Source organism: Cervus elaphus, chromosome 5, assembly GCF_910594005.1.
Source record: "Cervus elaphus chromosome 5, mCerEla1.1, whole genome shotgun sequence".
Taxonomy (NCBI): domain Eukaryota; kingdom Metazoa; phylum Chordata; class Mammalia; order Artiodactyla; family Cervidae; genus Cervus; species Cervus elaphus.
The window spans coordinates 83,720,749-83,742,160 of record NC_057819.1 but is presented as its reverse complement, the minus strand read 5'-3'; the positions used below and the strand labels follow the sequence as shown (position 1 = coordinate 83,742,160).

General features: G+C 36.6%; 1 protein-coding gene across 5 annotated transcripts in view; it reads right to left on the bottom strand.

Moving 5' to 3' along the window:
- VMP1 (vacuole membrane protein 1) overlaps positions 1-21,412 on the bottom strand; it is a 121,921-nt gene that overhangs the window by 14,736 nt on the left and 85,773 nt on the right. For all 5 annotated transcript variants that reach the window (XM_043902863.1, XM_043902861.1, XM_043902860.1 and 2 more), the window contains 3 exons: positions 19,831-19,911; positions 15,842-15,958; positions 9,389-9,450 (listed from right to left, as the gene is read on the bottom strand). In XM_043902863.1, the coding sequence (XP_043758798.1) occupies positions 9,389-9,450; positions 15,842-15,958; positions 19,831-19,911 (260 nt within the window). The remainder of the gene's footprint in view (positions 1-9,388; positions 9,451-15,841; positions 15,959-19,830; positions 19,912-21,412) is intronic.

Sequence of the window (21,412 nt, the reverse complement as noted above, 5' to 3'; positions counted from 1 at the left end):
TCTGAGGTCAAATGTCAAGTTAACTCAGAAATAGGAGACAGCAGAGCATGGAACATTCTGTATCTGGTAAAGAGTCCCTGCTCCAGTCAACCCCATCCCCCGAGTTCAATGACTGAATTATGGAAACTTTCTTGTGTGATGAAACTGGGGACTTTGTCTTCCAATAAGACCCTGGCAACCGAACAATGAGCCAATGATCTGCTTATGGTTTGTTACGAGTCATACTCTTGATGTTATTTTCTGGGAATTCTCATCCTCTATTTGTGAGAATACCGGAACATATCATCTTAATCATGATTTTAAAGTTAGACTTCGGTCAGGCTCTTTAAGAAATAGGTCCAGGTCTCTCACTGGAGAAAATCTAAAATTAAATAAAAATTAAGTTTAAAATCTTAATTTAAAAAAAAAAAAAAAAAAAGACTGTAACAAATGTAAGGCCTTTGAAGCTCCAAAGTTCCCTGGTTCTGTCCCCTGACTTACAACAACTTAGGATACAAGAGAGTGAAAAAAAATCCATTACATGCTTAATCTTTTTTCAGAAACTTTCTCTGTCCTCTTGACAAAAATACCATAAACCAAAAGGCTTTTTCAAGGCTATTATCTTTTCCTAACCTTTCAGAATATGTTATTGACATTCTATCTGTTCACATTTTCATATATAACTAGATAAACCCTTTGATTTAGGAGTAGATAACAGGGACATCTTTCTCTAAGCCTACTGATGCTAATAGTAACTTTCTAGAACTGTGCAAGAAATAAATCTACAAATTATTCTTTCCGGTCAAGGGAGGGGAATTATTTACCCTTAAAATTACAATAAGTTTTGGAGGTAGGGCTTACATTCTCTCTGGGACCTTAGGACTGTCCTACCATGACATACTATACTAAAAATACCACGCAGGTCAAAGGCATACTTATTATGTAGCTGGGCCATTTCATAGTTACACTAAGACTAGAAGCCATTTGGGGAAGGGATATTTCTTTCAGCCATCAGTATAGCATTCAAAGCTGTATAAAACTGACAAGAACTCTCACCACCAGAGATGTAACTGTCAACTCTAAATGATTATTTCTGTGCCACCTGGGGAGGTGAGGAGCCGGACATGACAGGCCACAGGTGCACCTGCCTGGACAAAATTTGACCCCAGGCAAAACTAACTTATCAAAACTAAGAGTTATCTTGCCTATGTCCAATCTCCCTTTTGTCCATCTTCTCCTGCTTCCGTGTTATCCCTTTAATCATACTCTAGGCTCTACTACTTGCTCACCTATCTTGCCCTGAGAAATGCGCACAGAAGCATTTCTCAAATGCTTTTGTTCAAAGCAGAAAAAAAAAAAAAAAGAAACATTCCAAATGTTTATCAATGGGAGAGTGGATGAATAATTACCTAATGGGATAATATATAATGGTCAAAATGAACAATTTCTATTTTTTTTTTCAGGTACAGAGTGTATTACCAGAGACACAGCACAGCAGGTGGGAGAGCAGAGAAACTGCTCAGTGAGAAGCAAGGCAGAGACCCACGCCCTGAGAGCGAGGCTGTGGGCGCCCCCTTAGTGGGGGGCCCAAAATGAACCATCGCAGCGGCACAGTCATGTCAGCACCGTAACAGTAAGCAGAAAGTCTCCAAAGATTACATATAGTCTGACACACATTTCATTAAGTTAAAAAGACTAAAATAAAAAATTATATGAGTTATTTATAGCCACTCTGAGTCCACATCCTTATCAATAAAAGAAAGGAAAATACTGATCACATAGGACTGCAATTGGAACTAAACAGTAACCACAATTCTGTTTGAAGTGTGTTCACGGTGTTTAATAAATAGTACTCTCAAGAATTACTTGTAAACTCTTTGATGAAAAACTTTGTCCTGGTAAAAGGCGTTTTACTGATCAGAGAGTAAAGAAATGGGTACTTTCTTTAGGAGAAGTAAAGTGAAAGTGAAAGTGAAGTTGCTCAGTCGTGTCCGACTCTATGCGACCCCGTAGACTGTAGCCCACCAGACTCCTCCGTCCATGGGATTCTCCAGGCAAGAATATTGCAGTGGGTTGCCATTTCCTTCTCCGGGGGATCTTCCCAACCCAGGGATTGAACCCAGGCCTCCTGAATTACAGGCAGATGCTTTAACCTCTGAGCCACCAGGGAAGCCCTCTAGGAGAAGGAGGCCTTCCTCAATCTTTCCTGAGAGCACACAAAACAGTCACCTAATACCTGACCTTTCTGTTTACAGTCAGCAGAAACCTCGGAAAACAAGAGGGGAAAACAGGCAACATAAAAATGGAGAGGAAAGGCATTTTTAAAATCCACATGCCTTAGAATTTTGAATCACTGACACGAGTGCATTTCAACTACATGTAGGGTATTTTGAGATAGGACATTTCACATTTTGACTGCAAGTTGGAAAGATTACCAGTTGTCTCCTGAGACTGGGGAAGAAATGCTACTCAAAGAAACACTGTTTGAAAGAACAGCAATTACAAGTGGAAACAGAGGAATTAAATAAGCAGCCTGTGTCAGGGTTTATATTCAAACTTGGATTTGTTTTGCCCAAAGCCCATCTGTTCTTTTTACATTTTATTCCATAGCTGTCCTTACTCTCAGGATTCATTTTTCATGCTTCCTTGGCTTTAGTATCTCATAATTTTATATTTGAACTGTTGCTGACTTTGTTTTGATTTTTTCTTTTGATTTTTACTCTACCATGATAATTCATCACTCCCTTAATTTTAGGTACACAGTTTTAAATATGGTTCAAAACATGGTCCACTGGAGAAGGGAACAGCAAACCATTTCAGTATTCTTGCCTTGAGAACCCCACTAAAAATATGAAAAGGCAAAAAGATAGGACACTGAAAGATTAACTCCCCAAGTCGGTAGGTGCCTAATATGCTACTGGAGATCAGTGGAGAAATAACTCCAGAAAGAATGAAGAGACGGAGCCAAAGCAAAAACAACAACCAGTTGTGGATGTGACTGGTGATGGAAGTAAAGTCCGATGCTGTGAACAGCAATATTGCATGGGAGCCTGGAATGTTAGGTCCATGAACCAAGGCAAATTGGAAGTGGTCAAACAGGTGATGGCAAGAGTGAATGTTGACATTTTACAAATCAGTGAACTAAAACGGATTGGAACGGGTGAATTTAACTCAGATGACCATTATATCTACTACTGTGGGCAAGAATCCCTTAGAATAAATGGAGTAGCCCTCACAGTCAACAAGAGTCCGAACTAACACCCCAAAAAGATGTCCTTTTCATTATAGGGGACTGGAAGGCAAAAGTAGGAAGTCAAGAAACACCTGGAGTAACAGGCAAATTTGGCCTTGGAGTACAGAATGAAGCAGGGCAAAGGCTAATAGAATTTTGCCAAGAGAACACACTGGTCATAGCAAACACCCTCTTCCAACAACACAAGAGAGGACTCTACACATGGACATCATCACCAGATAGTCAACACTGAAATCAGACTGATTATATTATTTGCATCCAAAGAAGGAGAAGCTTTATACAGTCAGCAAAAACAAGACCGGGAGCTGACTGTGGCTCAGATCATGAACTCCTTATTGCCAAATTCAGACTTATTGAAAAAAGTGGGGAAAACCACTAGACCATTCAGGTATGACCTAAATCAGATCCCTTACGATTACACAGTGGAAGTAACAAATAGATTCAAAGGATCAGATCTGATAGAGTGCTTGAAGAGCTATGGACAGACATTCGTGACATTTCACAGGAGGCAGTGATCAAGACCATCCTCAAGAAAAAGAAATGGAAAAAGGCAAAACAGTTGTCTGAGGAAGCCTTACAAATAGCTGTGAAAAGAAGAGAAGCTAAAGGCAAAGGAGAAAAGCAAAGATACACCATCTGAATGCAGAGTTCCAAAGAATAGCAAGGAGAGATAAGAAACCCTGCCTCAGTGATCAATGCAAAGAAATAGAGGGAAACAACAGAATGGGAAAGACTAGAGACCTCTTCAAGAAAATTAGAGATACCAAGGGAACATTTCATGCAAAGATGGGCACATTAAAGGACAGAAATGGTATGGACCTAACAGAAGAAAAAGATATTAAGAAAAGGTGGCAAGAATATACAGAAGAACTATGAAAAAAAGATCTTCATGACCCAGATAATCACGATGGGATGATCACTGACCTAAAGCCAGACATCTTGGAATGTGAAGTCAAGCGGGTCTTAGGAAGCATCACTATGAACAAAGCTAGTGGCGGTGATGGAATTCCAGCTGAGCTATTTCAAATCCTAAAAGATAATGCTGTGAAAGTGCTGCACTCAATATGCCAGCAAATTTGGAAAACTCAGCAATGGCCACAGGACTGGAAAAGGTCCGTTTTCATTCCAATCCCTAAGAAAGGCAATGCCAAAGAATGCTCAGACTACAGCACAATTGCACTCGTCTCACACGCTAGTAAAGTAATGCTCAAAATTCTCCAAGCCAGGCTTCAACAGTATGTGAACCGTGAACTTCCAGATGTTCAAGCTGGATTTAGAAAAGGCAGAGATCAAATTGCCAACATCCTTTGGATTATCGGAAAAGCAAGAGAGTTCCAGAAAAACAACTATTTCTGCTTTACTTACTACGCCAAAGCCTTTGACTGTTTGGATCACAACAAACTGTGGAAAATTCTGAAAGAGATGGGAATACCAGACCATCTGACCTGCCTCTTGAGAAATCTGTATGCAGGTCAAGAAGCAACAGTTAGAACTGGACATGGAACAACAGACTGGTTCCAAATTGGGAAAGGAGTATGTCAAGGCTGTATATTGTCACCCTGCTTATTTAACTTATATGCAGAGTACATCATGAGAAATGCTGGGCTGGAAGAAGCACAACAAGCTGGAATCAAGATTGCTGGGAGAAATAGCAATAACCTCAGATATGCAGATGACACCACCCTTATGGCAGAAAGTGAAGAAGAACTAAACAGCCTCTTGATGAAAGTGAAAGAGGACAGTGAAAAAGTTGGCTTAAAACTCAACATTCAGAAAACTAAGATCATGGCATCTGGTCCCATCCCTTAATGGCAAATAGATGGGGAAACAGTAGAAACAGTGACAAACTTTATTTTTGGGGACTCCAAAATCACTGCAGATGGTGACTGCAGCCATGAAATTAAAAGATGCTTGCTCCTTGGAAGGAAAGTTATGACCAACCTAGACAGCATATTAAAAAGCACAGACATTACTTTGCCAACAAAGGTCCATCTAGTCAAGTCTATGGTTTTTCCAGTAGTCATGTATGGATGTGAGACTTGGACTATAAAGAAAGCTAAGCACCGAAGAATTGATGCTTTTGAACTGTGATGTTTTAGAAGACCCTTGAGAGTCCCTTGGACTGCAAGGAGGTCCAACCAGTCCATCCTAAAGGAAATCAGTCCTGAATGTTCATTGGAAGGACTGATGTTGAAGCTGAAACTCCAATACTTTGGCCACCTGATATAAAGAACAGACTCATTTGAAAAGACTCTGATGCTGGGAAAGACTGAAGGCAGGAGGAGAAGGGGACAACAGAGGATGAGATGGTTGGATGCCATCACCGACTCAATGGACATGAGTTTGACTAAATCTGGAAGTTGGCGATCGACAGGGATGCCTGCGTGCTGCAGTCTATGGGGTTGCAGAGAGTCACACACAACTGAGGGACTGAACTGAACTGAAGTTTTAAATATCCTTCAAAGTGCTATATTCCAAACTTCACTAGTTTAGTTTGATGATTTACCATACACACACACACACACACACACACACACACACACACACAAACATTTATAGTATTAACAGTGTGAAGAGGGAGAACTAAGAAAGGAGAATATTTCTATGGCAAATTACATGCAGTATTTTCAGTTTAGTTCAATGAGTCTAAGGAATCAATTTGGCTGTTCTCCTTTCCTTTTTTTTTTTTTTTAAATTAATTTCTTTAATTGTCTCCTTTCCTTTTCTGAAATAAACTGCTAAGCTGTTTATTATTATATAAAATAAGAGACTTAGGTCTACTAAAAATTCATTCTCCTGGTTTAAGTTAATTTTCAGTCTAGGCTTGGGGATGTTATTTATTAATTATCACCTGAATCCTTGTATAGCATTTCCTACTTCAAAATGTAGGAAAACAAACCTTGTTAACCTTAACTGGAGAATTCGATTAAAAGATAAAAGTTATTACAAAGATCATAAAGATACCCATTACCATCTGGTAATAAAGAATTACTATACTGCTAGGTCTAATTGTTTATACTGTTTAACATTTTATCTGGAAAACAAGTTGATGGATAATCCCTACAGACAGTGCTAGGGGGAAATGATGCTATCAGGACATTCTAACAAGTGTCCTGCAAATCGCTTTTAAAATATGATCCATGCAAAAGCAAACCAAACTACCACCCATTCCAGGAGGCCTTGAATATCTCAGAATAACTTTATGCAAATCATCTTTAAGAGGAATCACTGGAATTATTATTGTTTTTTAGGGGCTGTGCTAGAGGAGACCGTCAAGGGAAGGGACTATTGATTTTGAAAAATATAAGGAATAAGAAATTCTCACTTGAGTATATTGGTCTAGCTTAAAAACACTTTTATGGGTACTTACTGTAATTTTATTTTTTGACCACACTTAATGCGACCTTAGTTCCCCGACCAGGGATCAAATCTGTGCCCCCTGCATTGGAAGTACAGTCTTAACCACTGGATCCCCAGGGAAATCTCATATTGCTATTTATTACAGATAACTAATGTAACTTCTCAGAAACTCCAAAGGCTGGGGAAACATAAGAATCTGGGCTACACAAATCATTTGCTAATTCCTATTGGCCAGATCTTTATTTGGACACCATGTGTTCATTTATTCACCAGATATTTATTAAGAACCTGCTATGTGTCAATCAAGATGCCAGGTGCTGTGGACACAACAGCGGACAAAAATAAGCATGGCCTCTGCCATTAAGAAGCTTACAGGTTAGTTGCAAAAGGACAGTAATCATACACCCTTCAAACATGAATATAAAAATGCAACTGTCAGTGCATGCACTACGTACTGCTGAGAAAAGAGGTCCCTAGGGAAAAGGGTAATTGTGACCCAGTCAAGGAAGATGCGTTTGTGAACATAGTAGCTGAAATCTAAAGGATATTATCTAGGCGAGTAGCTCTCAGAGGGACTGGTGGTGACACTGGCAGTTACTACTTGTCAGGGAACATGTGACAATGTCTGGGGATAGTTTTGATTGTCACAACTGGGAGATACCAGAGGCATCTAGTGAGTAGAGGACAAGGATGCAGCTAAACATCTTACAACGCACAGGGCAGTCCCCAGCAACAAAAAATCATCTGGCCTAACACGTCAATAGTGTCAAGGTTGAGAAACCCTGAACAGGGCAAGGGGAAAAACACGAGCAAAGACCAGTCATGGGAGACTCAAGCAGAGAAAACTACAGGGGACAGATCATTCAGGGCTACAGAGACCATGGTACGGAGTTTTAGCTTTACCGTAAGAATGAAGGGGGAAAATAACAAGATCCTACTGCCTAGCACAGAGGGACTATATGGATATCCTGTGATAAACCATGATGGAAAATATTTAAAAAGAATGTATATACATGTGTATAACTGAGTCACTCTTCTGTACAGAGGAGATCAGCACAACAATGTAAACCAACTATACTTCAATTAAACATTTTTTTGAAAAAAACGAGGGGGAAAACAAATGAAGGCTTTCAAGAAAAGGAAGAAGCAGGGAGTGAAGACAGTGGTGGTGACAAGGTCAGACATGATTTTTAAAAGGTTACTAACTGCAGTATGACAGATAGACTGGAAGGAAATGAAACTGGCTATGCGTGTTTGAGACAGGTAGCTAACTAATGTAACTTCTTAGAAACTCTAAAGGGTGGGGAAACAGAAGGCACTAGTGGTGAGGATGTAGAAGTAGCTGGAAAACTTCCTTCTATACATGTTCAGTATGAAAAGAGGAGAAAGAATGTCCTGTGCTGCATGCACAGTCGTTCCTACAACGTGTGGGTTTGTGTGGTAGTCCTGTATGTTCTTCAGAATTCTCTCAAGTTGGCACAATAGTCTCTAGGAAAGGATGAAATGTCATCTTCATATTTCAAAAAAGGGACAAGAATATTCCTTCTTTCTTTTTGAATGTGACATAATGTGATTTAAAAACCACTTTATAAGTAAGAATTCAGGCAACAAAAAACTGGAGTAAATAAAATTTAATTTACAAAACATAATCTATATTTCTAATCAGAAGTGTAGGAAGTAATAAAATTAATGGTTGACTCTACTGAGTATATTCTCAAGAATATGTTTTTCCTCAATTGCTATATTAATACCTAAGTAGAAAATTTTAAGAACTGTTTTATCATAGAACATACCATACACAGAAAAGGGTAAATAATATACAATGAACGGTCCAAAGAAAAATACAACTATTATTCATGAACTCACTATCAAGTGGCAATTTTTCAATAGCAAAATTTTTCATAAAGTTTTTTTTTAATAAAAGGTTTTAGGATAAAGATTTGTATTAAACTACATAAAGAGCACTTCAACTTGACACTTTTTAAACACAATTTAACACTTACCCACTAACCCACCAGCATAGGACATTTATGCTATTAAATGAAAAGAAAACCTCTTACTCACAAACACTGAATAAAAAAAGAAAATCATATATTGAAAAAAAAGGGCTCATTTACTATCTGGCAGGATTCACATTCAAGCTGACATTAATTTGATTAACCAAACAGTCCTTTCCATACCGTTTTATCAAAGTAAATTCCAAAAATTTGTGACACTGTCATTTAAAGCATATGTTAAAACTGTTGTTACTCATTTAGACATACATATAAAAGCTTCGGATAGCCTTTTAAAACGGCCTAATTTTTCTCTAATGAAGTAATAGATTCATAACACATATTTTGATATCTTATCAAGCCTTACTTAATGAAATATTAATATTTTATGTAAGATTATATACAAATGAAATACAACTGTGTATCTGGCATCCAATTTTGGCTGAAAGTCATAGCATTGTCCCAAAGCACCGTTAAACTCTTAACGATATACACATGTCTTGTACTAAAGAGAATTTCATATTTCTTTGGAGAGGCAAGTCTCAAACTGCAAAGCTTCTTTTAAATCAAGAATTATATGACTTGATACATGTTTGGCTCAGAATTAAACAAGGATAATCTGAGCTTCATCATTTCCTACTGTAAGAGGTTTATCTTCATTTTAACTAATAATGGGGCAAAAGATTTTTCCTACTCAAAAAATAAAGAGCTACCACAAAAATTCTATACCAATAATTCTTTTTTATACCTCTCCTCTCATTCAAACCATGATGATATTATTAGTCCTTAAAGAATTACTCACCCAATGAAAGCCACCATCTGCTCCACTATGTGTTTGCTGAATGTTACGATAACGAAGATTTTCTGTAAAGAAAATGCCGGTTAAAATAAATATTTCTCTTATCATAAAAAAAAAAACCAATATAAATTCACAATTCTGATAACAGTCTAAAAAGGTAACCATGCTGCTTCTAACTGCAATTTAAAACGCTCTTAAATGCGACCTACTTTGTATTTTAAAGATGTTTTTCCTTAAGCACAGTTCTCATCTTGCCAGGATACATGACTATGTCTGAGGGAAAAATATGAGTCATGAAACCCAAGGCTGGGTGCATGATCCACATGTTCTATGTGTTTTAGAATGGTGTATGCAACTGAAGGCATGGGTTCCCACATGGCCTCCATCACTGAAATTAAAGTTGATCAGTTTGATGACAGGTGTCTGGGCTAAATCTAATACAGAGGATCTTCCATATCCTTTATGGAAAGTTTTTACAAAAGAACTTGAATAGACAAAGCAATCTTGAGAAAGAATACAAAGCTAGAGAAATCAAGCTCCCTGACTTCAGACTACACTGCAAAGAAACAGTAATCAAGACGGTATGGTACTGCGACAAAAACAAAAATACAGATCAGTGGAAGAGGACAGAAAGACCAGAGATTAACCTCACACACCGAGGTCACCTTGTCCTTAAGAAAGAAGCAAGAATATACAATGGAGAACAAAGTTTCTTCAATAAACGGTGCTGGGAAGACTGGACAGCTACAGGTAAAAGGATGAAATTAGAACACTTCCTAACACCATACAAAAAATAAACTATAAGTGGATTAAAGATCTAAATGTAAGGCCAGATACTAAAACTCTTAGAGGAAAACAGGCAGAACACACTGACATAAATGGCAGCAAGGTCCTTCTTGACCTCCTAGGGTAATGAAAACAAAATTAAACAAATGGGACCTAATTAAACTTAAAAAGCTCTTGCACAGCAAAGGAAACCATAAACAAGATGAAAAGACAGCTCTCAGAATGGGAGAAAATATTTGCAAAGGAAGCAACTGACAAAGGATTAATCTCCAAAATATACAAGCTCATGCAGCCCAATATCAAAAACACAAACAACCCAGTAAAAAAAATGGGCGGGAGACCTAAACAAACATTTCTCCAAAGAAGACATACAGATGACCAACAAATACCTGAAAAGACGCTCAACACTGCTCATTATTAGAGAAATGCAAATCGAACTACAATGAGGTATCACTTCACACTTGTCAGAATGGCCACCTTCAAAAAAAATATCTACAAACAATAAATGCTGGAGAGGATGTAGAGAAAAGGGAACCCTCTTGCACTATTGGTGGAAAAGTAAATTAATACAATCACTATGGAGAAGAGTATAGAGGTTTCTTAAAAAACTGAAAATAAAACTACCAAATGACCCAGTAATCCCACTACAGGGCATATAAACTGAGAAAACCATAATTCAAAGAGACACATGTACCCCAATGCTCACTGCAGCACTATTTACAATAGCCAGGACATGGAAGCAATCTGAATAAAGAGGATGTGGTACATTTATACAATGGATTATTACTCAGCCAACAAATATAGTATACTAATGCACATCTATGGTATCTAGAAAAATGGTGCTGACCCCATGGACTGCAGCACACCAGGCCTCCCTGTCCATCACCAACTCCCGGAGTCCACCCAAACCAATGTTCACTGTGTCGGTGATGCCATCCAACCATCTCATCCTCTGTCGTCCCCTTCTCCTCCTGCCCTCAATCTCTCCCAGCATCAGGGTCTTTTCAAATGAATCAGCTCTCCATCAGATTCTGGGTAATTTTCTGTTTGGTGTTACTGAGGCATTCTTCATTAAGATACTGATACCTTACTTAACTCATAAGGAAAGATGCCTTTAGGCTTACAGGTAGCAAATATTTTCAACTCAGCAAATATTACAAAAAGTAATTACTATGGATAATGTAAGCATTAATAAGACTTTCAGGCAACACAAAGATGGGAAGAATACTTCTTTAATATGCTGAAGAAATTTACAAATTTTCTGATATATAGTAGAAAGATGATTAAGTACAAAAAATAATACGTATGATGATAAACTATAAAGGCCTCAGCAGTAAAAACAATGTATTACAGAAGTTCACAGAAAGAAAGAAAAGGTCACATAAGTACAACTAATTTGAGATTCTAGAAAATGATATTAAAACTTAGCTTTAAAGGACTTATAATAATTCTCTGAATTGTTGTTGTTGAGGTTTAGTCGCTAAGTGATGTCTGACTCTTCTGCTACCCCATGAACTGTAGCCCGCCAGGCTCCTCTGCTCATGGGGTCTCCCAGGTGGGACCACTAGAGCAGGCTGCCACTTCCTTCTCCAGGGGATCTTCCTGAGCCAGAGATCAAACCCGAGTCTCCTGCATTGGCAGGTGTGTTCTCTACCACTGAGTCACCAGGGAAGTCCAATTCTCTGAATAAATACGGGTAATTCTAAATTCTTCTAATTCCTAAAAACTAACTCCATTGCTTTGTTACTGTGTATTAAATAATAACTATAGCCTATATAACTAAATGGGAGGGAAGTGAAATAAAAATAAATAACATCATGTTAGCCATCCTCTGAGCATCTCAGGAAAGTGGTTAATTCAGACTAAAGCTTATTATTTCAGGTAGAAGATTAATCAGGCAATGATATTTTCTTAATCAATGTCTTAGGGTTAACAAAGACACTGCCAGCTGCACAGCTGGATATGTGAGAAAGAAATAAGACTAGAAAAATAAGTTCATAGTCCTTTTTGGTATTTGTTTAGGTATCTATCGGGCTCCCCTGGTGGCTCAGCTGGTAAAGAATCCTCCTGCAATGTAGGAGACCTGGGTTTGATCCCTGGGTTAGGAAGATCCTCTTGAGAAGAGAACAGCTACCCACTCCAGTATTCTGGCTGGAGAATTCCATGGAATGTATAGTCCAGGGGTCGCAAAAAGTCAGACACAACTGAGCAACTTTCACTTCACTTAGGTATCTATTAATGTGAAAAAGATATTTCTTATCTTATGAAAAAAGTAAGCACGTATAGATATCCAACAGTTAGAAGATGGATGGTGATTTATAAATCCTATACAAATGGTGTATGAAGATTATGAAGCTAATTAGACAATTACTGTAGATCATTTAGTGAGAAAAGCATTAATATATGGGACTCTTCTAAGTATCCATACTAAAAGCCAGTTACTTAGAGCTATAGATCTTTTACTAAAAAACAGAGCTAATGATTTGCTCTCAGTGATTACACCACGTGTTTTCCCTACCATCATTTCCTAACATTCAAAATTAGCCAATGCCAGGATAATTGCACAATTTCATTTCTTGAAAACAAAACAAAGACTTTCTTTTTATATATAACAGTTTGAAAATTCACTGTGCTGGACAAGACACTTAAGAACATATGTCTCAGAATCACATTCATGCTTGAGGTCTGAATGAGGATTCTACCAAATAAAAAAAAAGGCACAGATCCCCAAAGAGCCCACTCAACCATAGGTACAAAGAAAATAAGGATAGAGTAGAAAAGCAAAAAAAAGATATGAGTGTAGGGAACTAATGGCACCAACAGAACAAAGAAGAAACTATACATCTGCAAAAGAAGATTCCTCCAGATTTTGGAAAGAAGAATCATAGGCTGAATCATATATTAAATATTTACTGAGTGCTGACTACATGCCAGATGCTATTCTAGGCACTAGAATACCTTGGAGAGCCAAGAAACAAAAAACTGTCCTCACAGAGCTTATATTTCAGTATGTGTGCGTGTGGTGGTAGGGAGAAAGTTGAGAGGCAATAAATAATACACATGCTAAGTAAATTATACGGTACATGAAATATTATATGAGCATGTTGACTTCTTCATCATTTAGGAGAACAGAAATATTTCTAAGGTACTGTATACAGGTACAAGAATTGAACGTGTCCAGTAGAAAGAGAAATCCTTAATTAACATTATCAGGTGGGTTGATTTCTTTTAGGGGATGTTTAACAGATAGCAAGATATAAATAAAAGTAACAATATATATCAAGGGAAGTTGTCTAGTTTAAACTGAGGAAAAAAGAGAAGAGGACCAGAAGAGTTTACTATCAGATTACAGAAAAGTCTGTGTGTAGTGTGTCTGCCCTATTGTTTTAGAAAGACTTGTAATGTTTATATTACTCACTAATACTGCTTACCCAAGGAATGAGAAAAGTTTGTGGCCCTGAGCTACATCTGGATACACATCAAGTGACATGCCTTTAGAAAGTATGTCTCTCTGATACAACGGAATACAACAAACGTATCCTGTGGTCTCAGTTTAGTGAAGGAACTCAGATTTTTTTTCCTTTCAGAAACACAGATGGGATTTTAGCATTCTTTCTTTGCTTCCTCATAGATACAGGGAATGAATGAGCTTTGACTTTAGAGTCTGGTTTGAATTCTAAGCCCTCCCATCTATGAAATGTGGATAGTAACCACATCACAGGATTGTTCTGAGATAACCAATGCAAACTGCTTGGCATAGGTCCTAACAAATAACAGGCCTTAAACATTTCAGTTTTTGTGATCATATAAATAAATTACAGTTAAGACAAAGCAAAAGAATGGAAAGAACAATGAAGTTGAAGCCGAAAGACTCAGGTTCAATTCCAGCGGTTACTCTTTTAGGCAACCATTACCTACTTCCTTCTCTAAGTTTGATAATTACAAAATGGGAGTAGTAATTTCTCTTTCCCAGGATTGTAAGAATTAAATCAGATGGCATACATTAAGTACTTTAAAGTGTGAAGCACTATATTAAAAAATTAAGATTATCATAACTTGAAAAAAACTGAGAATGTTAAACACTCTATAACTATAGGGTACTTTTAGCATAATATATTTTACTGTATTTTATAGAAAGTTAGTATAATTCATAAAGAAGAATATATAAAGTTTATGGATTCCTAGAGAAGATGCTATTATAAAGGGAATGAAAAGAATCTGTTATCATTCCTTAAGTATTAACACTCTCAAAGGACTTAAAAAAGCTAAATGATTTTATTATTAGAAAAATCCTATTATAGTATTTTAAATCTTTACCAAATAACTAGCATTCCAGTATTTAAAAACCCATCATCTTGAACAACACACTTACTTAAGTAGGAGAAACTACATTCCTTGAAGGAGGAAAAATAAAGTCTTGAAATTTTAAGTGATTATCATGGCAGGATTAGAAGACAAGCTCAATAAGCTCACCCTAAACACCAAAATCTAGTATTAGAAAATGGGCAGGCAGAAGCAGCTCAAGTTTTCCTTTTTTTAAAAGAAATAATAATAATAATAATAATACTTTATTTATCTATTTGGCTGCCTCAGGTCTTAGCTGTGGCAGATGGGATCTTCATCATGGTTCACAAACTCTCTAGTTGCAGGTGTGTGGGCTTACTTGCCCCCCAACCAGGGATTGAACCTGCTCCCCCTGCATGGCCAGGTGGATTCTTAACCATTGGACCGCTAGTGAAGTCCCTCAAGTCTTCCTTTTTCTTCTCCTCTTTTAAGAACTGGAGGTAGAGAGGTGGTGAGTAGAAACTTGGGGGATAGAAGTCCTTTCAATTATTATGGAATCAGACCATGGTTGAAGACATTACTCACTGTTCTTGCCTTTCCCCTGGTGAATGCTTCCTTGCAAGCCTCATTAATTAAGACATTCTTTTCAATGTTAACTTTATTTTATTCCAGTAGGATTTGCCTTTTATACTACTCCTATCAATTCATATCAAAGTCTTAGAAGCATATATTAATTTCCTTTCATTTAAGTCCTTGGTCTCTTTTCTCTGCTCTTGTACACACACACACCCACACACCCACACCGCCCCCCCCCCCACACCCCCACACCCTTATCCTAAAGATTACGTTAAGAGTGGCTTTGAGTCTAGCAGATTCTCACTTCTCTAACCAAAACCCACATCTCTTCGCCTCCTCAGGGCCCACTTTCTTCTCCATTCTCCACACTAACACCTGGCTGGTATTTTGTAAAGGATATTAGTGCCTTGAGAGGAAGTGTTATATATAGAATATGTGAAAGAAAAGTAGAATTAATGAAAGAGAATACTTCCTCAGCTCAAGAACAGTTTTTGTTTGGTAAAAGTCTTAGATTAAAAGTTTCAGAAGGCAAAAGTGAAATAGAGAGAGAGAGAAAGGAAGGGACAGAGGAAGAAAGAAGCAAAGAAAGGAAACAAGGAGGAACAAGGGGTGTAATTTTCCAACAGAAGAAGGGAAAAACCACCCTCAGTTCAGTAATCTTCAGTGATGTTCTGGGTCTGAATAGCAACCCACCAAGAAGCAGAACTCAAAATCCGAACAATTTGTCTTGGAAAGAGCAAGGGGAATATGTTTTCAGTGCCTTTTAATGGGTTCATCATCATTGAGCAGGGAGTCAAAGGGTATAATTACCTGGATATGCATTTTAATTATTGCTTTTCCAATCAGGGTTGCACCAAAGAAAGTCCAAAAAGGTACAAGAAAGTGTCCACATGTTATTCCAGCCAGATCAAACAAAGGATTTGGAATCTATTCAAAAGAGAAAAAATAAAATGAAACGTCCATATATAATCCAAAATCAGTTTAATTTTACTACCTATAGGGGTGTGGAATTATGCATTAATCCTTGTCTACCACTTCAAAGAGAGGTATGGATTCCCTGATCAGTGCTAGATTGTCTGGAATTTAATCCCATTCAGTAGATACTTGACCACTGGACGGCAGTGAGGTATAAATGAAGAAAAAGCCTCAAGATTATTTCCGTAGTTATTAGGGTCCTAAAATCTTTGGCTTGAAATAAGATTATCTGGAAAGTGCTCACATCTATAGAAAACATTCTTGTAAATTCAAAATACATTTACAGGTGGATGTGCTTTCATTTTTCAACATAAAAAAATTAACTATTTGTATTTTACTTTATGACAGCCCAAGGCCACAGGGCCATGTGATTTATTCTAGGGAAAAATCAAGTGTGGAAACACAAGAGCACAGATACAGATGTTGTGAATACTCAGTCCCAGACAAAGAAGTGATTCACAACAAATACCTTTCCTGAACATTCCCACATTTCAAGAATGCTAAAAGACAATTTCATGCAAAAATGCAAAGAAACCACAAGCTGTTTTTGAGCACTTCATCCATTCTTCTCCCAAAGAAGTACTCTTGTCCTTGTGTCTGTTGGTGGAACCATTTCTAAGCTAATTAATTTATATAATTTCAAGTTTGTACTTTCAAAGAAAAGCCCAATTGGTTAAAAGATATTTGTTATGTATGTTCTTTTAAAAACAATGCCATAACTAAATCAGAATTCAAGTATTCTTTTGTTAAAAAATATTCAAATAATACAATTTTTCTTATCCAAATTTAAATGCTTTCTGTAATTTCATGTCTTACAACCATTTAATAATTGTATCACTTCCACATCCTTACAACTGTCATTTCTTTTATTTCCTCATATGACTCTCATAATTCTATGAATTAAAATTTTAATAGATCCCCTTTATTATCAGGCTCTACCTCATACTGAAATGGAAATTAAAGTATATAAGATATGCAAATCAGAGTGGATAAAAATTAGAAGCTGTATGTTGGATACTCTCAGAAGAGAATAATCAATGTTTGTTGTTACAAAGGCATGTTATTTACTTTTTTTCAATTGTTAACCTAATACATAGAAAGGAAGATTAGAATAAAAAGAACTATTATATAGCTTTGAGATTTTCCCTCAGCTAGCTTTGTTTATCTTAGTTTAAATGTTAACAACAAAATTACTAATTAATAAACTTCTCCTTACCTTACCCTTTACTTACCTTACCTTAAATCAAGTATATATACTTTTAATACTTTAATATACATATTAATTTCCTAGTAAAAAGCTCCTAGAGGGTCAAACTGATCTATTAATTTATGTTAAAAATTGACTATTCCTAGTCAAAAATAAAGAAGATTGCCTAGCATAGAAAGTGGAATTTTAGCAGGGAAGACACAGGTATAGATGAATGCCAAAGAATAAATATTTTTTGCTTCAATAAATTGAAGGTACTTGTATTTTCCCCAGGAATGATGAAAGCTAACTCTTACTGAATTGTTAGGTGCTTTTCTAGGATTTCTACATCAACTCAATTTCCCAAACAATGTCATATGATATGACATCCATTTTATAGATAAGAAAAGTGAGACAGACAGGTCAAGCAATGTGTTCAGTATCAGTGGCGGCAAAGCAGGCTCTCAACCCAAGCAACATGGCTCCCACACTATTCTCTCAGCTTCTAAACTAAGGACATTATCACCGTTTAGGCCTCTCAGTTTAATCCCATACTGCTGGGCTTCCACAATACCTTTCACTTAGCACCATCTCCCTCACTAGATTTCTGGATCCTTTAGAAAAGGAAATACAGCTTTCACTTCTTTGTCCAAGCACTCGGGGTGGATACAAAGCTGATGAATAACAGTAAAAAATGGATGGGCACTGTGACAGTTCACATATTATCTTAAATCCTCATGGGGCTGCAAAGAGTCAGACACGACTGAGCGGCTGAACTGACAAAATCCTCATTTAAGTAATGAGTGTCTCGATGCCCTGTTTTAAAAATTAGAAATGTGAAAGTCGCTTAGTCACTTAGTTGCTGACTCTTTGCGACCCCATGGACTATACAGCCCATGGAATTCTTCAGGTCACAACACTGGAGTGAGTAGCCTTTCCCTTCTCCAGGGGATCTTCCCAACCCAGGGGAAGATCTGCTGGGATTGAGCCCAGGTCTCCCACATTGCAGGTGGATTCTTTACCAGCTGAGCCACAAGGAGAGCCCAAGAATATTGGAGTGGGTAGCCTCTCCCTTCTCCAGCGGATCTTCCCAACCCAGGAATTGAACTGGGGTCTCCTGCATTAGAGGTGGATTCTTTATCAACTGAGCTATCAGGGAAGTCCCAAAATTAGAAAACTAGGGCTCAAAGAGAGTAAACTGACTGAAATTACATAGCTAAGAGGAAACTCTGGTTTAGGAACCTAAGCAAGCCTGACTCCAAAACCAGTTCTCATCTCACTACATCACACTACAACATACCTATACATTGCTCAAATATTTGTCAATATTATGATAAAGAGCTTCTCCAATAAAAAGAGAAGTTAGATGATGAAAATTTCAAGTACTGCCAGGGTTAAAAGGTAGTAACAGAGGCACATGTATATTTTAGAGTATCTCTAGAATGTTGATTGGTTGTTGCTGTTCTCCAGTTGCTATCATGTCTGACTCTTTGCAACCCCACAGATGTAGTGTGCCAAGCTCCTTTGTGTTGTCCTCCACTATCTCCTGGAGTTTGCTCAAATTCATGTCCATTCAGTGAGTGATGCTATCTAACCATCTAATCCTCTGCCGCTCCCTTCTCCTTTTGCCTTCAAGCTTTCCCAGCATCAGGGTCTTTTCCAGTGACTCGGCTCTTCGCATCATGTGGCCAAAGTATTGGAGCCTCAGCAACAGTCCTTCTGATGAATATTCAAGGTTGATTTCCTTTAAATTTTGGCACCAAATGTCTTCCCTTTATGGGTATTTACTTTGCTAGGGTGGGAAAGAGGGTACTCAGATATATTCATATTCTAATACATAATGGATAAGGAAACTATGTACCAGCAGATAATCTTCTGAATTTTACTGATAATTGCAACTTTTATCATATTAACTAGATGCATCTAGTTATTCTGGTCAAATCTACCACTGAACTATCAAGAATTTTGTACAAACTACCAAAGAAAACTTAGATCAAAATGCTTCATTTCAAATATAACTGTTTCTATTAAATTAGAAAAGGACCAGGATAGACATCAACTCACCAAGGATTGTCAATTTCACAAATTTGCCATTTGAGACATTAAGTTTTTTTTTTTTTTTTTTAAAGTTTCCTGTGTGAGACACAAATAGTTTGACACAAACAGTTTCTTAGTTCACTGTAGTCATAGATGCCCTTAATCTTGCCACAGATGTTTCAACTACCAAGCTAGGTATTACAGTCACTTAAGGAGGTTTTATATGAATTTTTCCTTATAACTATATGCCTGAGGCTTTGGAAAAGGAGTACCTATCTATAACTCTGAAAAGAATGAAGTCATTGTTATTTGCTTAAATGCACTTCACTATATATTCTTTATGGGAAGGATGGATTTTGTCTCTTTTTTCTTATTGAATCAAGCCACTTAGGTTTGAAGTCATCATGGCAGGATGAAATGCTTACAAGTCAGTAAATAAGATAGAAACCTAACCAACAGAAAACAGCTCATTTGATGAGTAAGATGAATGATTACTAAAATTACATACTCATTAAAAGTGAAAACTTTTTAAAAATTCATACATCTTTAAAAACAAATTGAATCAAAATATAAATTCACTGTTTAAATATAATTTACTTACTGAAGCACAGGCCAAAATTCCAAAAAATCCAACCTTCTGTACTAGATTTTGAACTGCCAGTTTAGCCCGGGAGGCGAAATCCTGTATAAAAGGAGGAAGTCAAAACATTAATGGTCCCCTCAGTTGTCTATTTTATACACAGTATCAATAATGTATATGTGTCAATCCCAAACTCCCAATTCCTCCAAAAGAAGGTTATGTATGCATATGTATGGTTGATTCATTTTCCTGAGCAGTAGAACCTAACACAACTGTGTAATTTACTCCAATAAAAATTAACTAAAAAAAATTAATGAAAAGTAGAAGGAAGAAGGAAAGATGGCTCTTTACAGTTTATAATATTAAATGTCTAATAATCTGAAAGCAGTGATTCATTTAATAAGATGATATTAAAAAAAATTACAGGTTACACTGAAAAACATGTGAATAAAATCTTGATAAAATATTAACTACACAACCTTAAACTTATAATACATTTCAAGAATAAGCTAAAACACTGTTACTGCATTTTTTTGGTTCTCTTTGGATTATCTAGAGATGAACAAAATGTTATAAACCAACCATAAACCAACCCATTTTTTTGGAAATGCTAGTTTACCACTTATCTCTTTCTCGTTCCTTTAATAATTCACAAGACTTACTCCCTGATTAATATCAGGGTAGGAAATCAAAGAATTTTCCAAGACAGAAAACGAAGACATCCCTACTGATCACTAGCCAGAAGATGGAAAAAAAGTTATGTGGCCGTAACTTCGCATTCATTACCCCCAAAACAAATAATGTCCTACACTGCAAAGTTTGTGCTAGAAATAAAAATTGTTTTCACAAACATTTTACTGAAAAGGCTCAAGCCTTTCAGTAATCCTGGGGTGCAAGTAGAGCAGATTCTTCAGACTCTAAAATCAGTGCTCTTTTTATTTCACCATGTCATCTCCCAGACTGAAACATACATTTGGCTGGCTAGTTTATTCCACACTCTTCTAGCATGTGCATGCTAAAATTATATTTATTTATTTTTTCTCAATAATCTTATAGAATATTCATAATATAAATGATAGAATAGGATAGGAATAGGGTTTAAAGCATTTGTGGATTCTGACTTAAAAAAACAAACACACTAAACCCACTTTAACCCAAAATATTATGTTGAACAGTTCTATCAAATGACTACAACAGTGAATACTGAAATTAAAAAGAAAAAGAAGACCTTCCTCCTACTTACTTATTGAGGGTGGTGAGAAAGTCAAAGCAATTAAAGCAATAATATATATTTTTAAAGATGTTAGCAATTAATACAAATACTTTCAAGTTCAAACATACAGGCTCTCAAAGTTAATCATTAAATTCTACAATGCAATTTTGTAATTTTACAACTTATTTTCAAAGACAGAATTTTTCTTTTCAGATTAGGCTTACTATTTCAGCAAATAAATTGTTTCAGATTTAATATTTTTAAACAACTGAATTACCACAGCAAAAAGTTCTTTGCATTTCTTAAAAAATTTCTAACTGAAGGTTTAATTTTTTCTTAAATTAACATTTATTGCATTAAGTGTGAAATACTGATTTTATTGATTTAAAA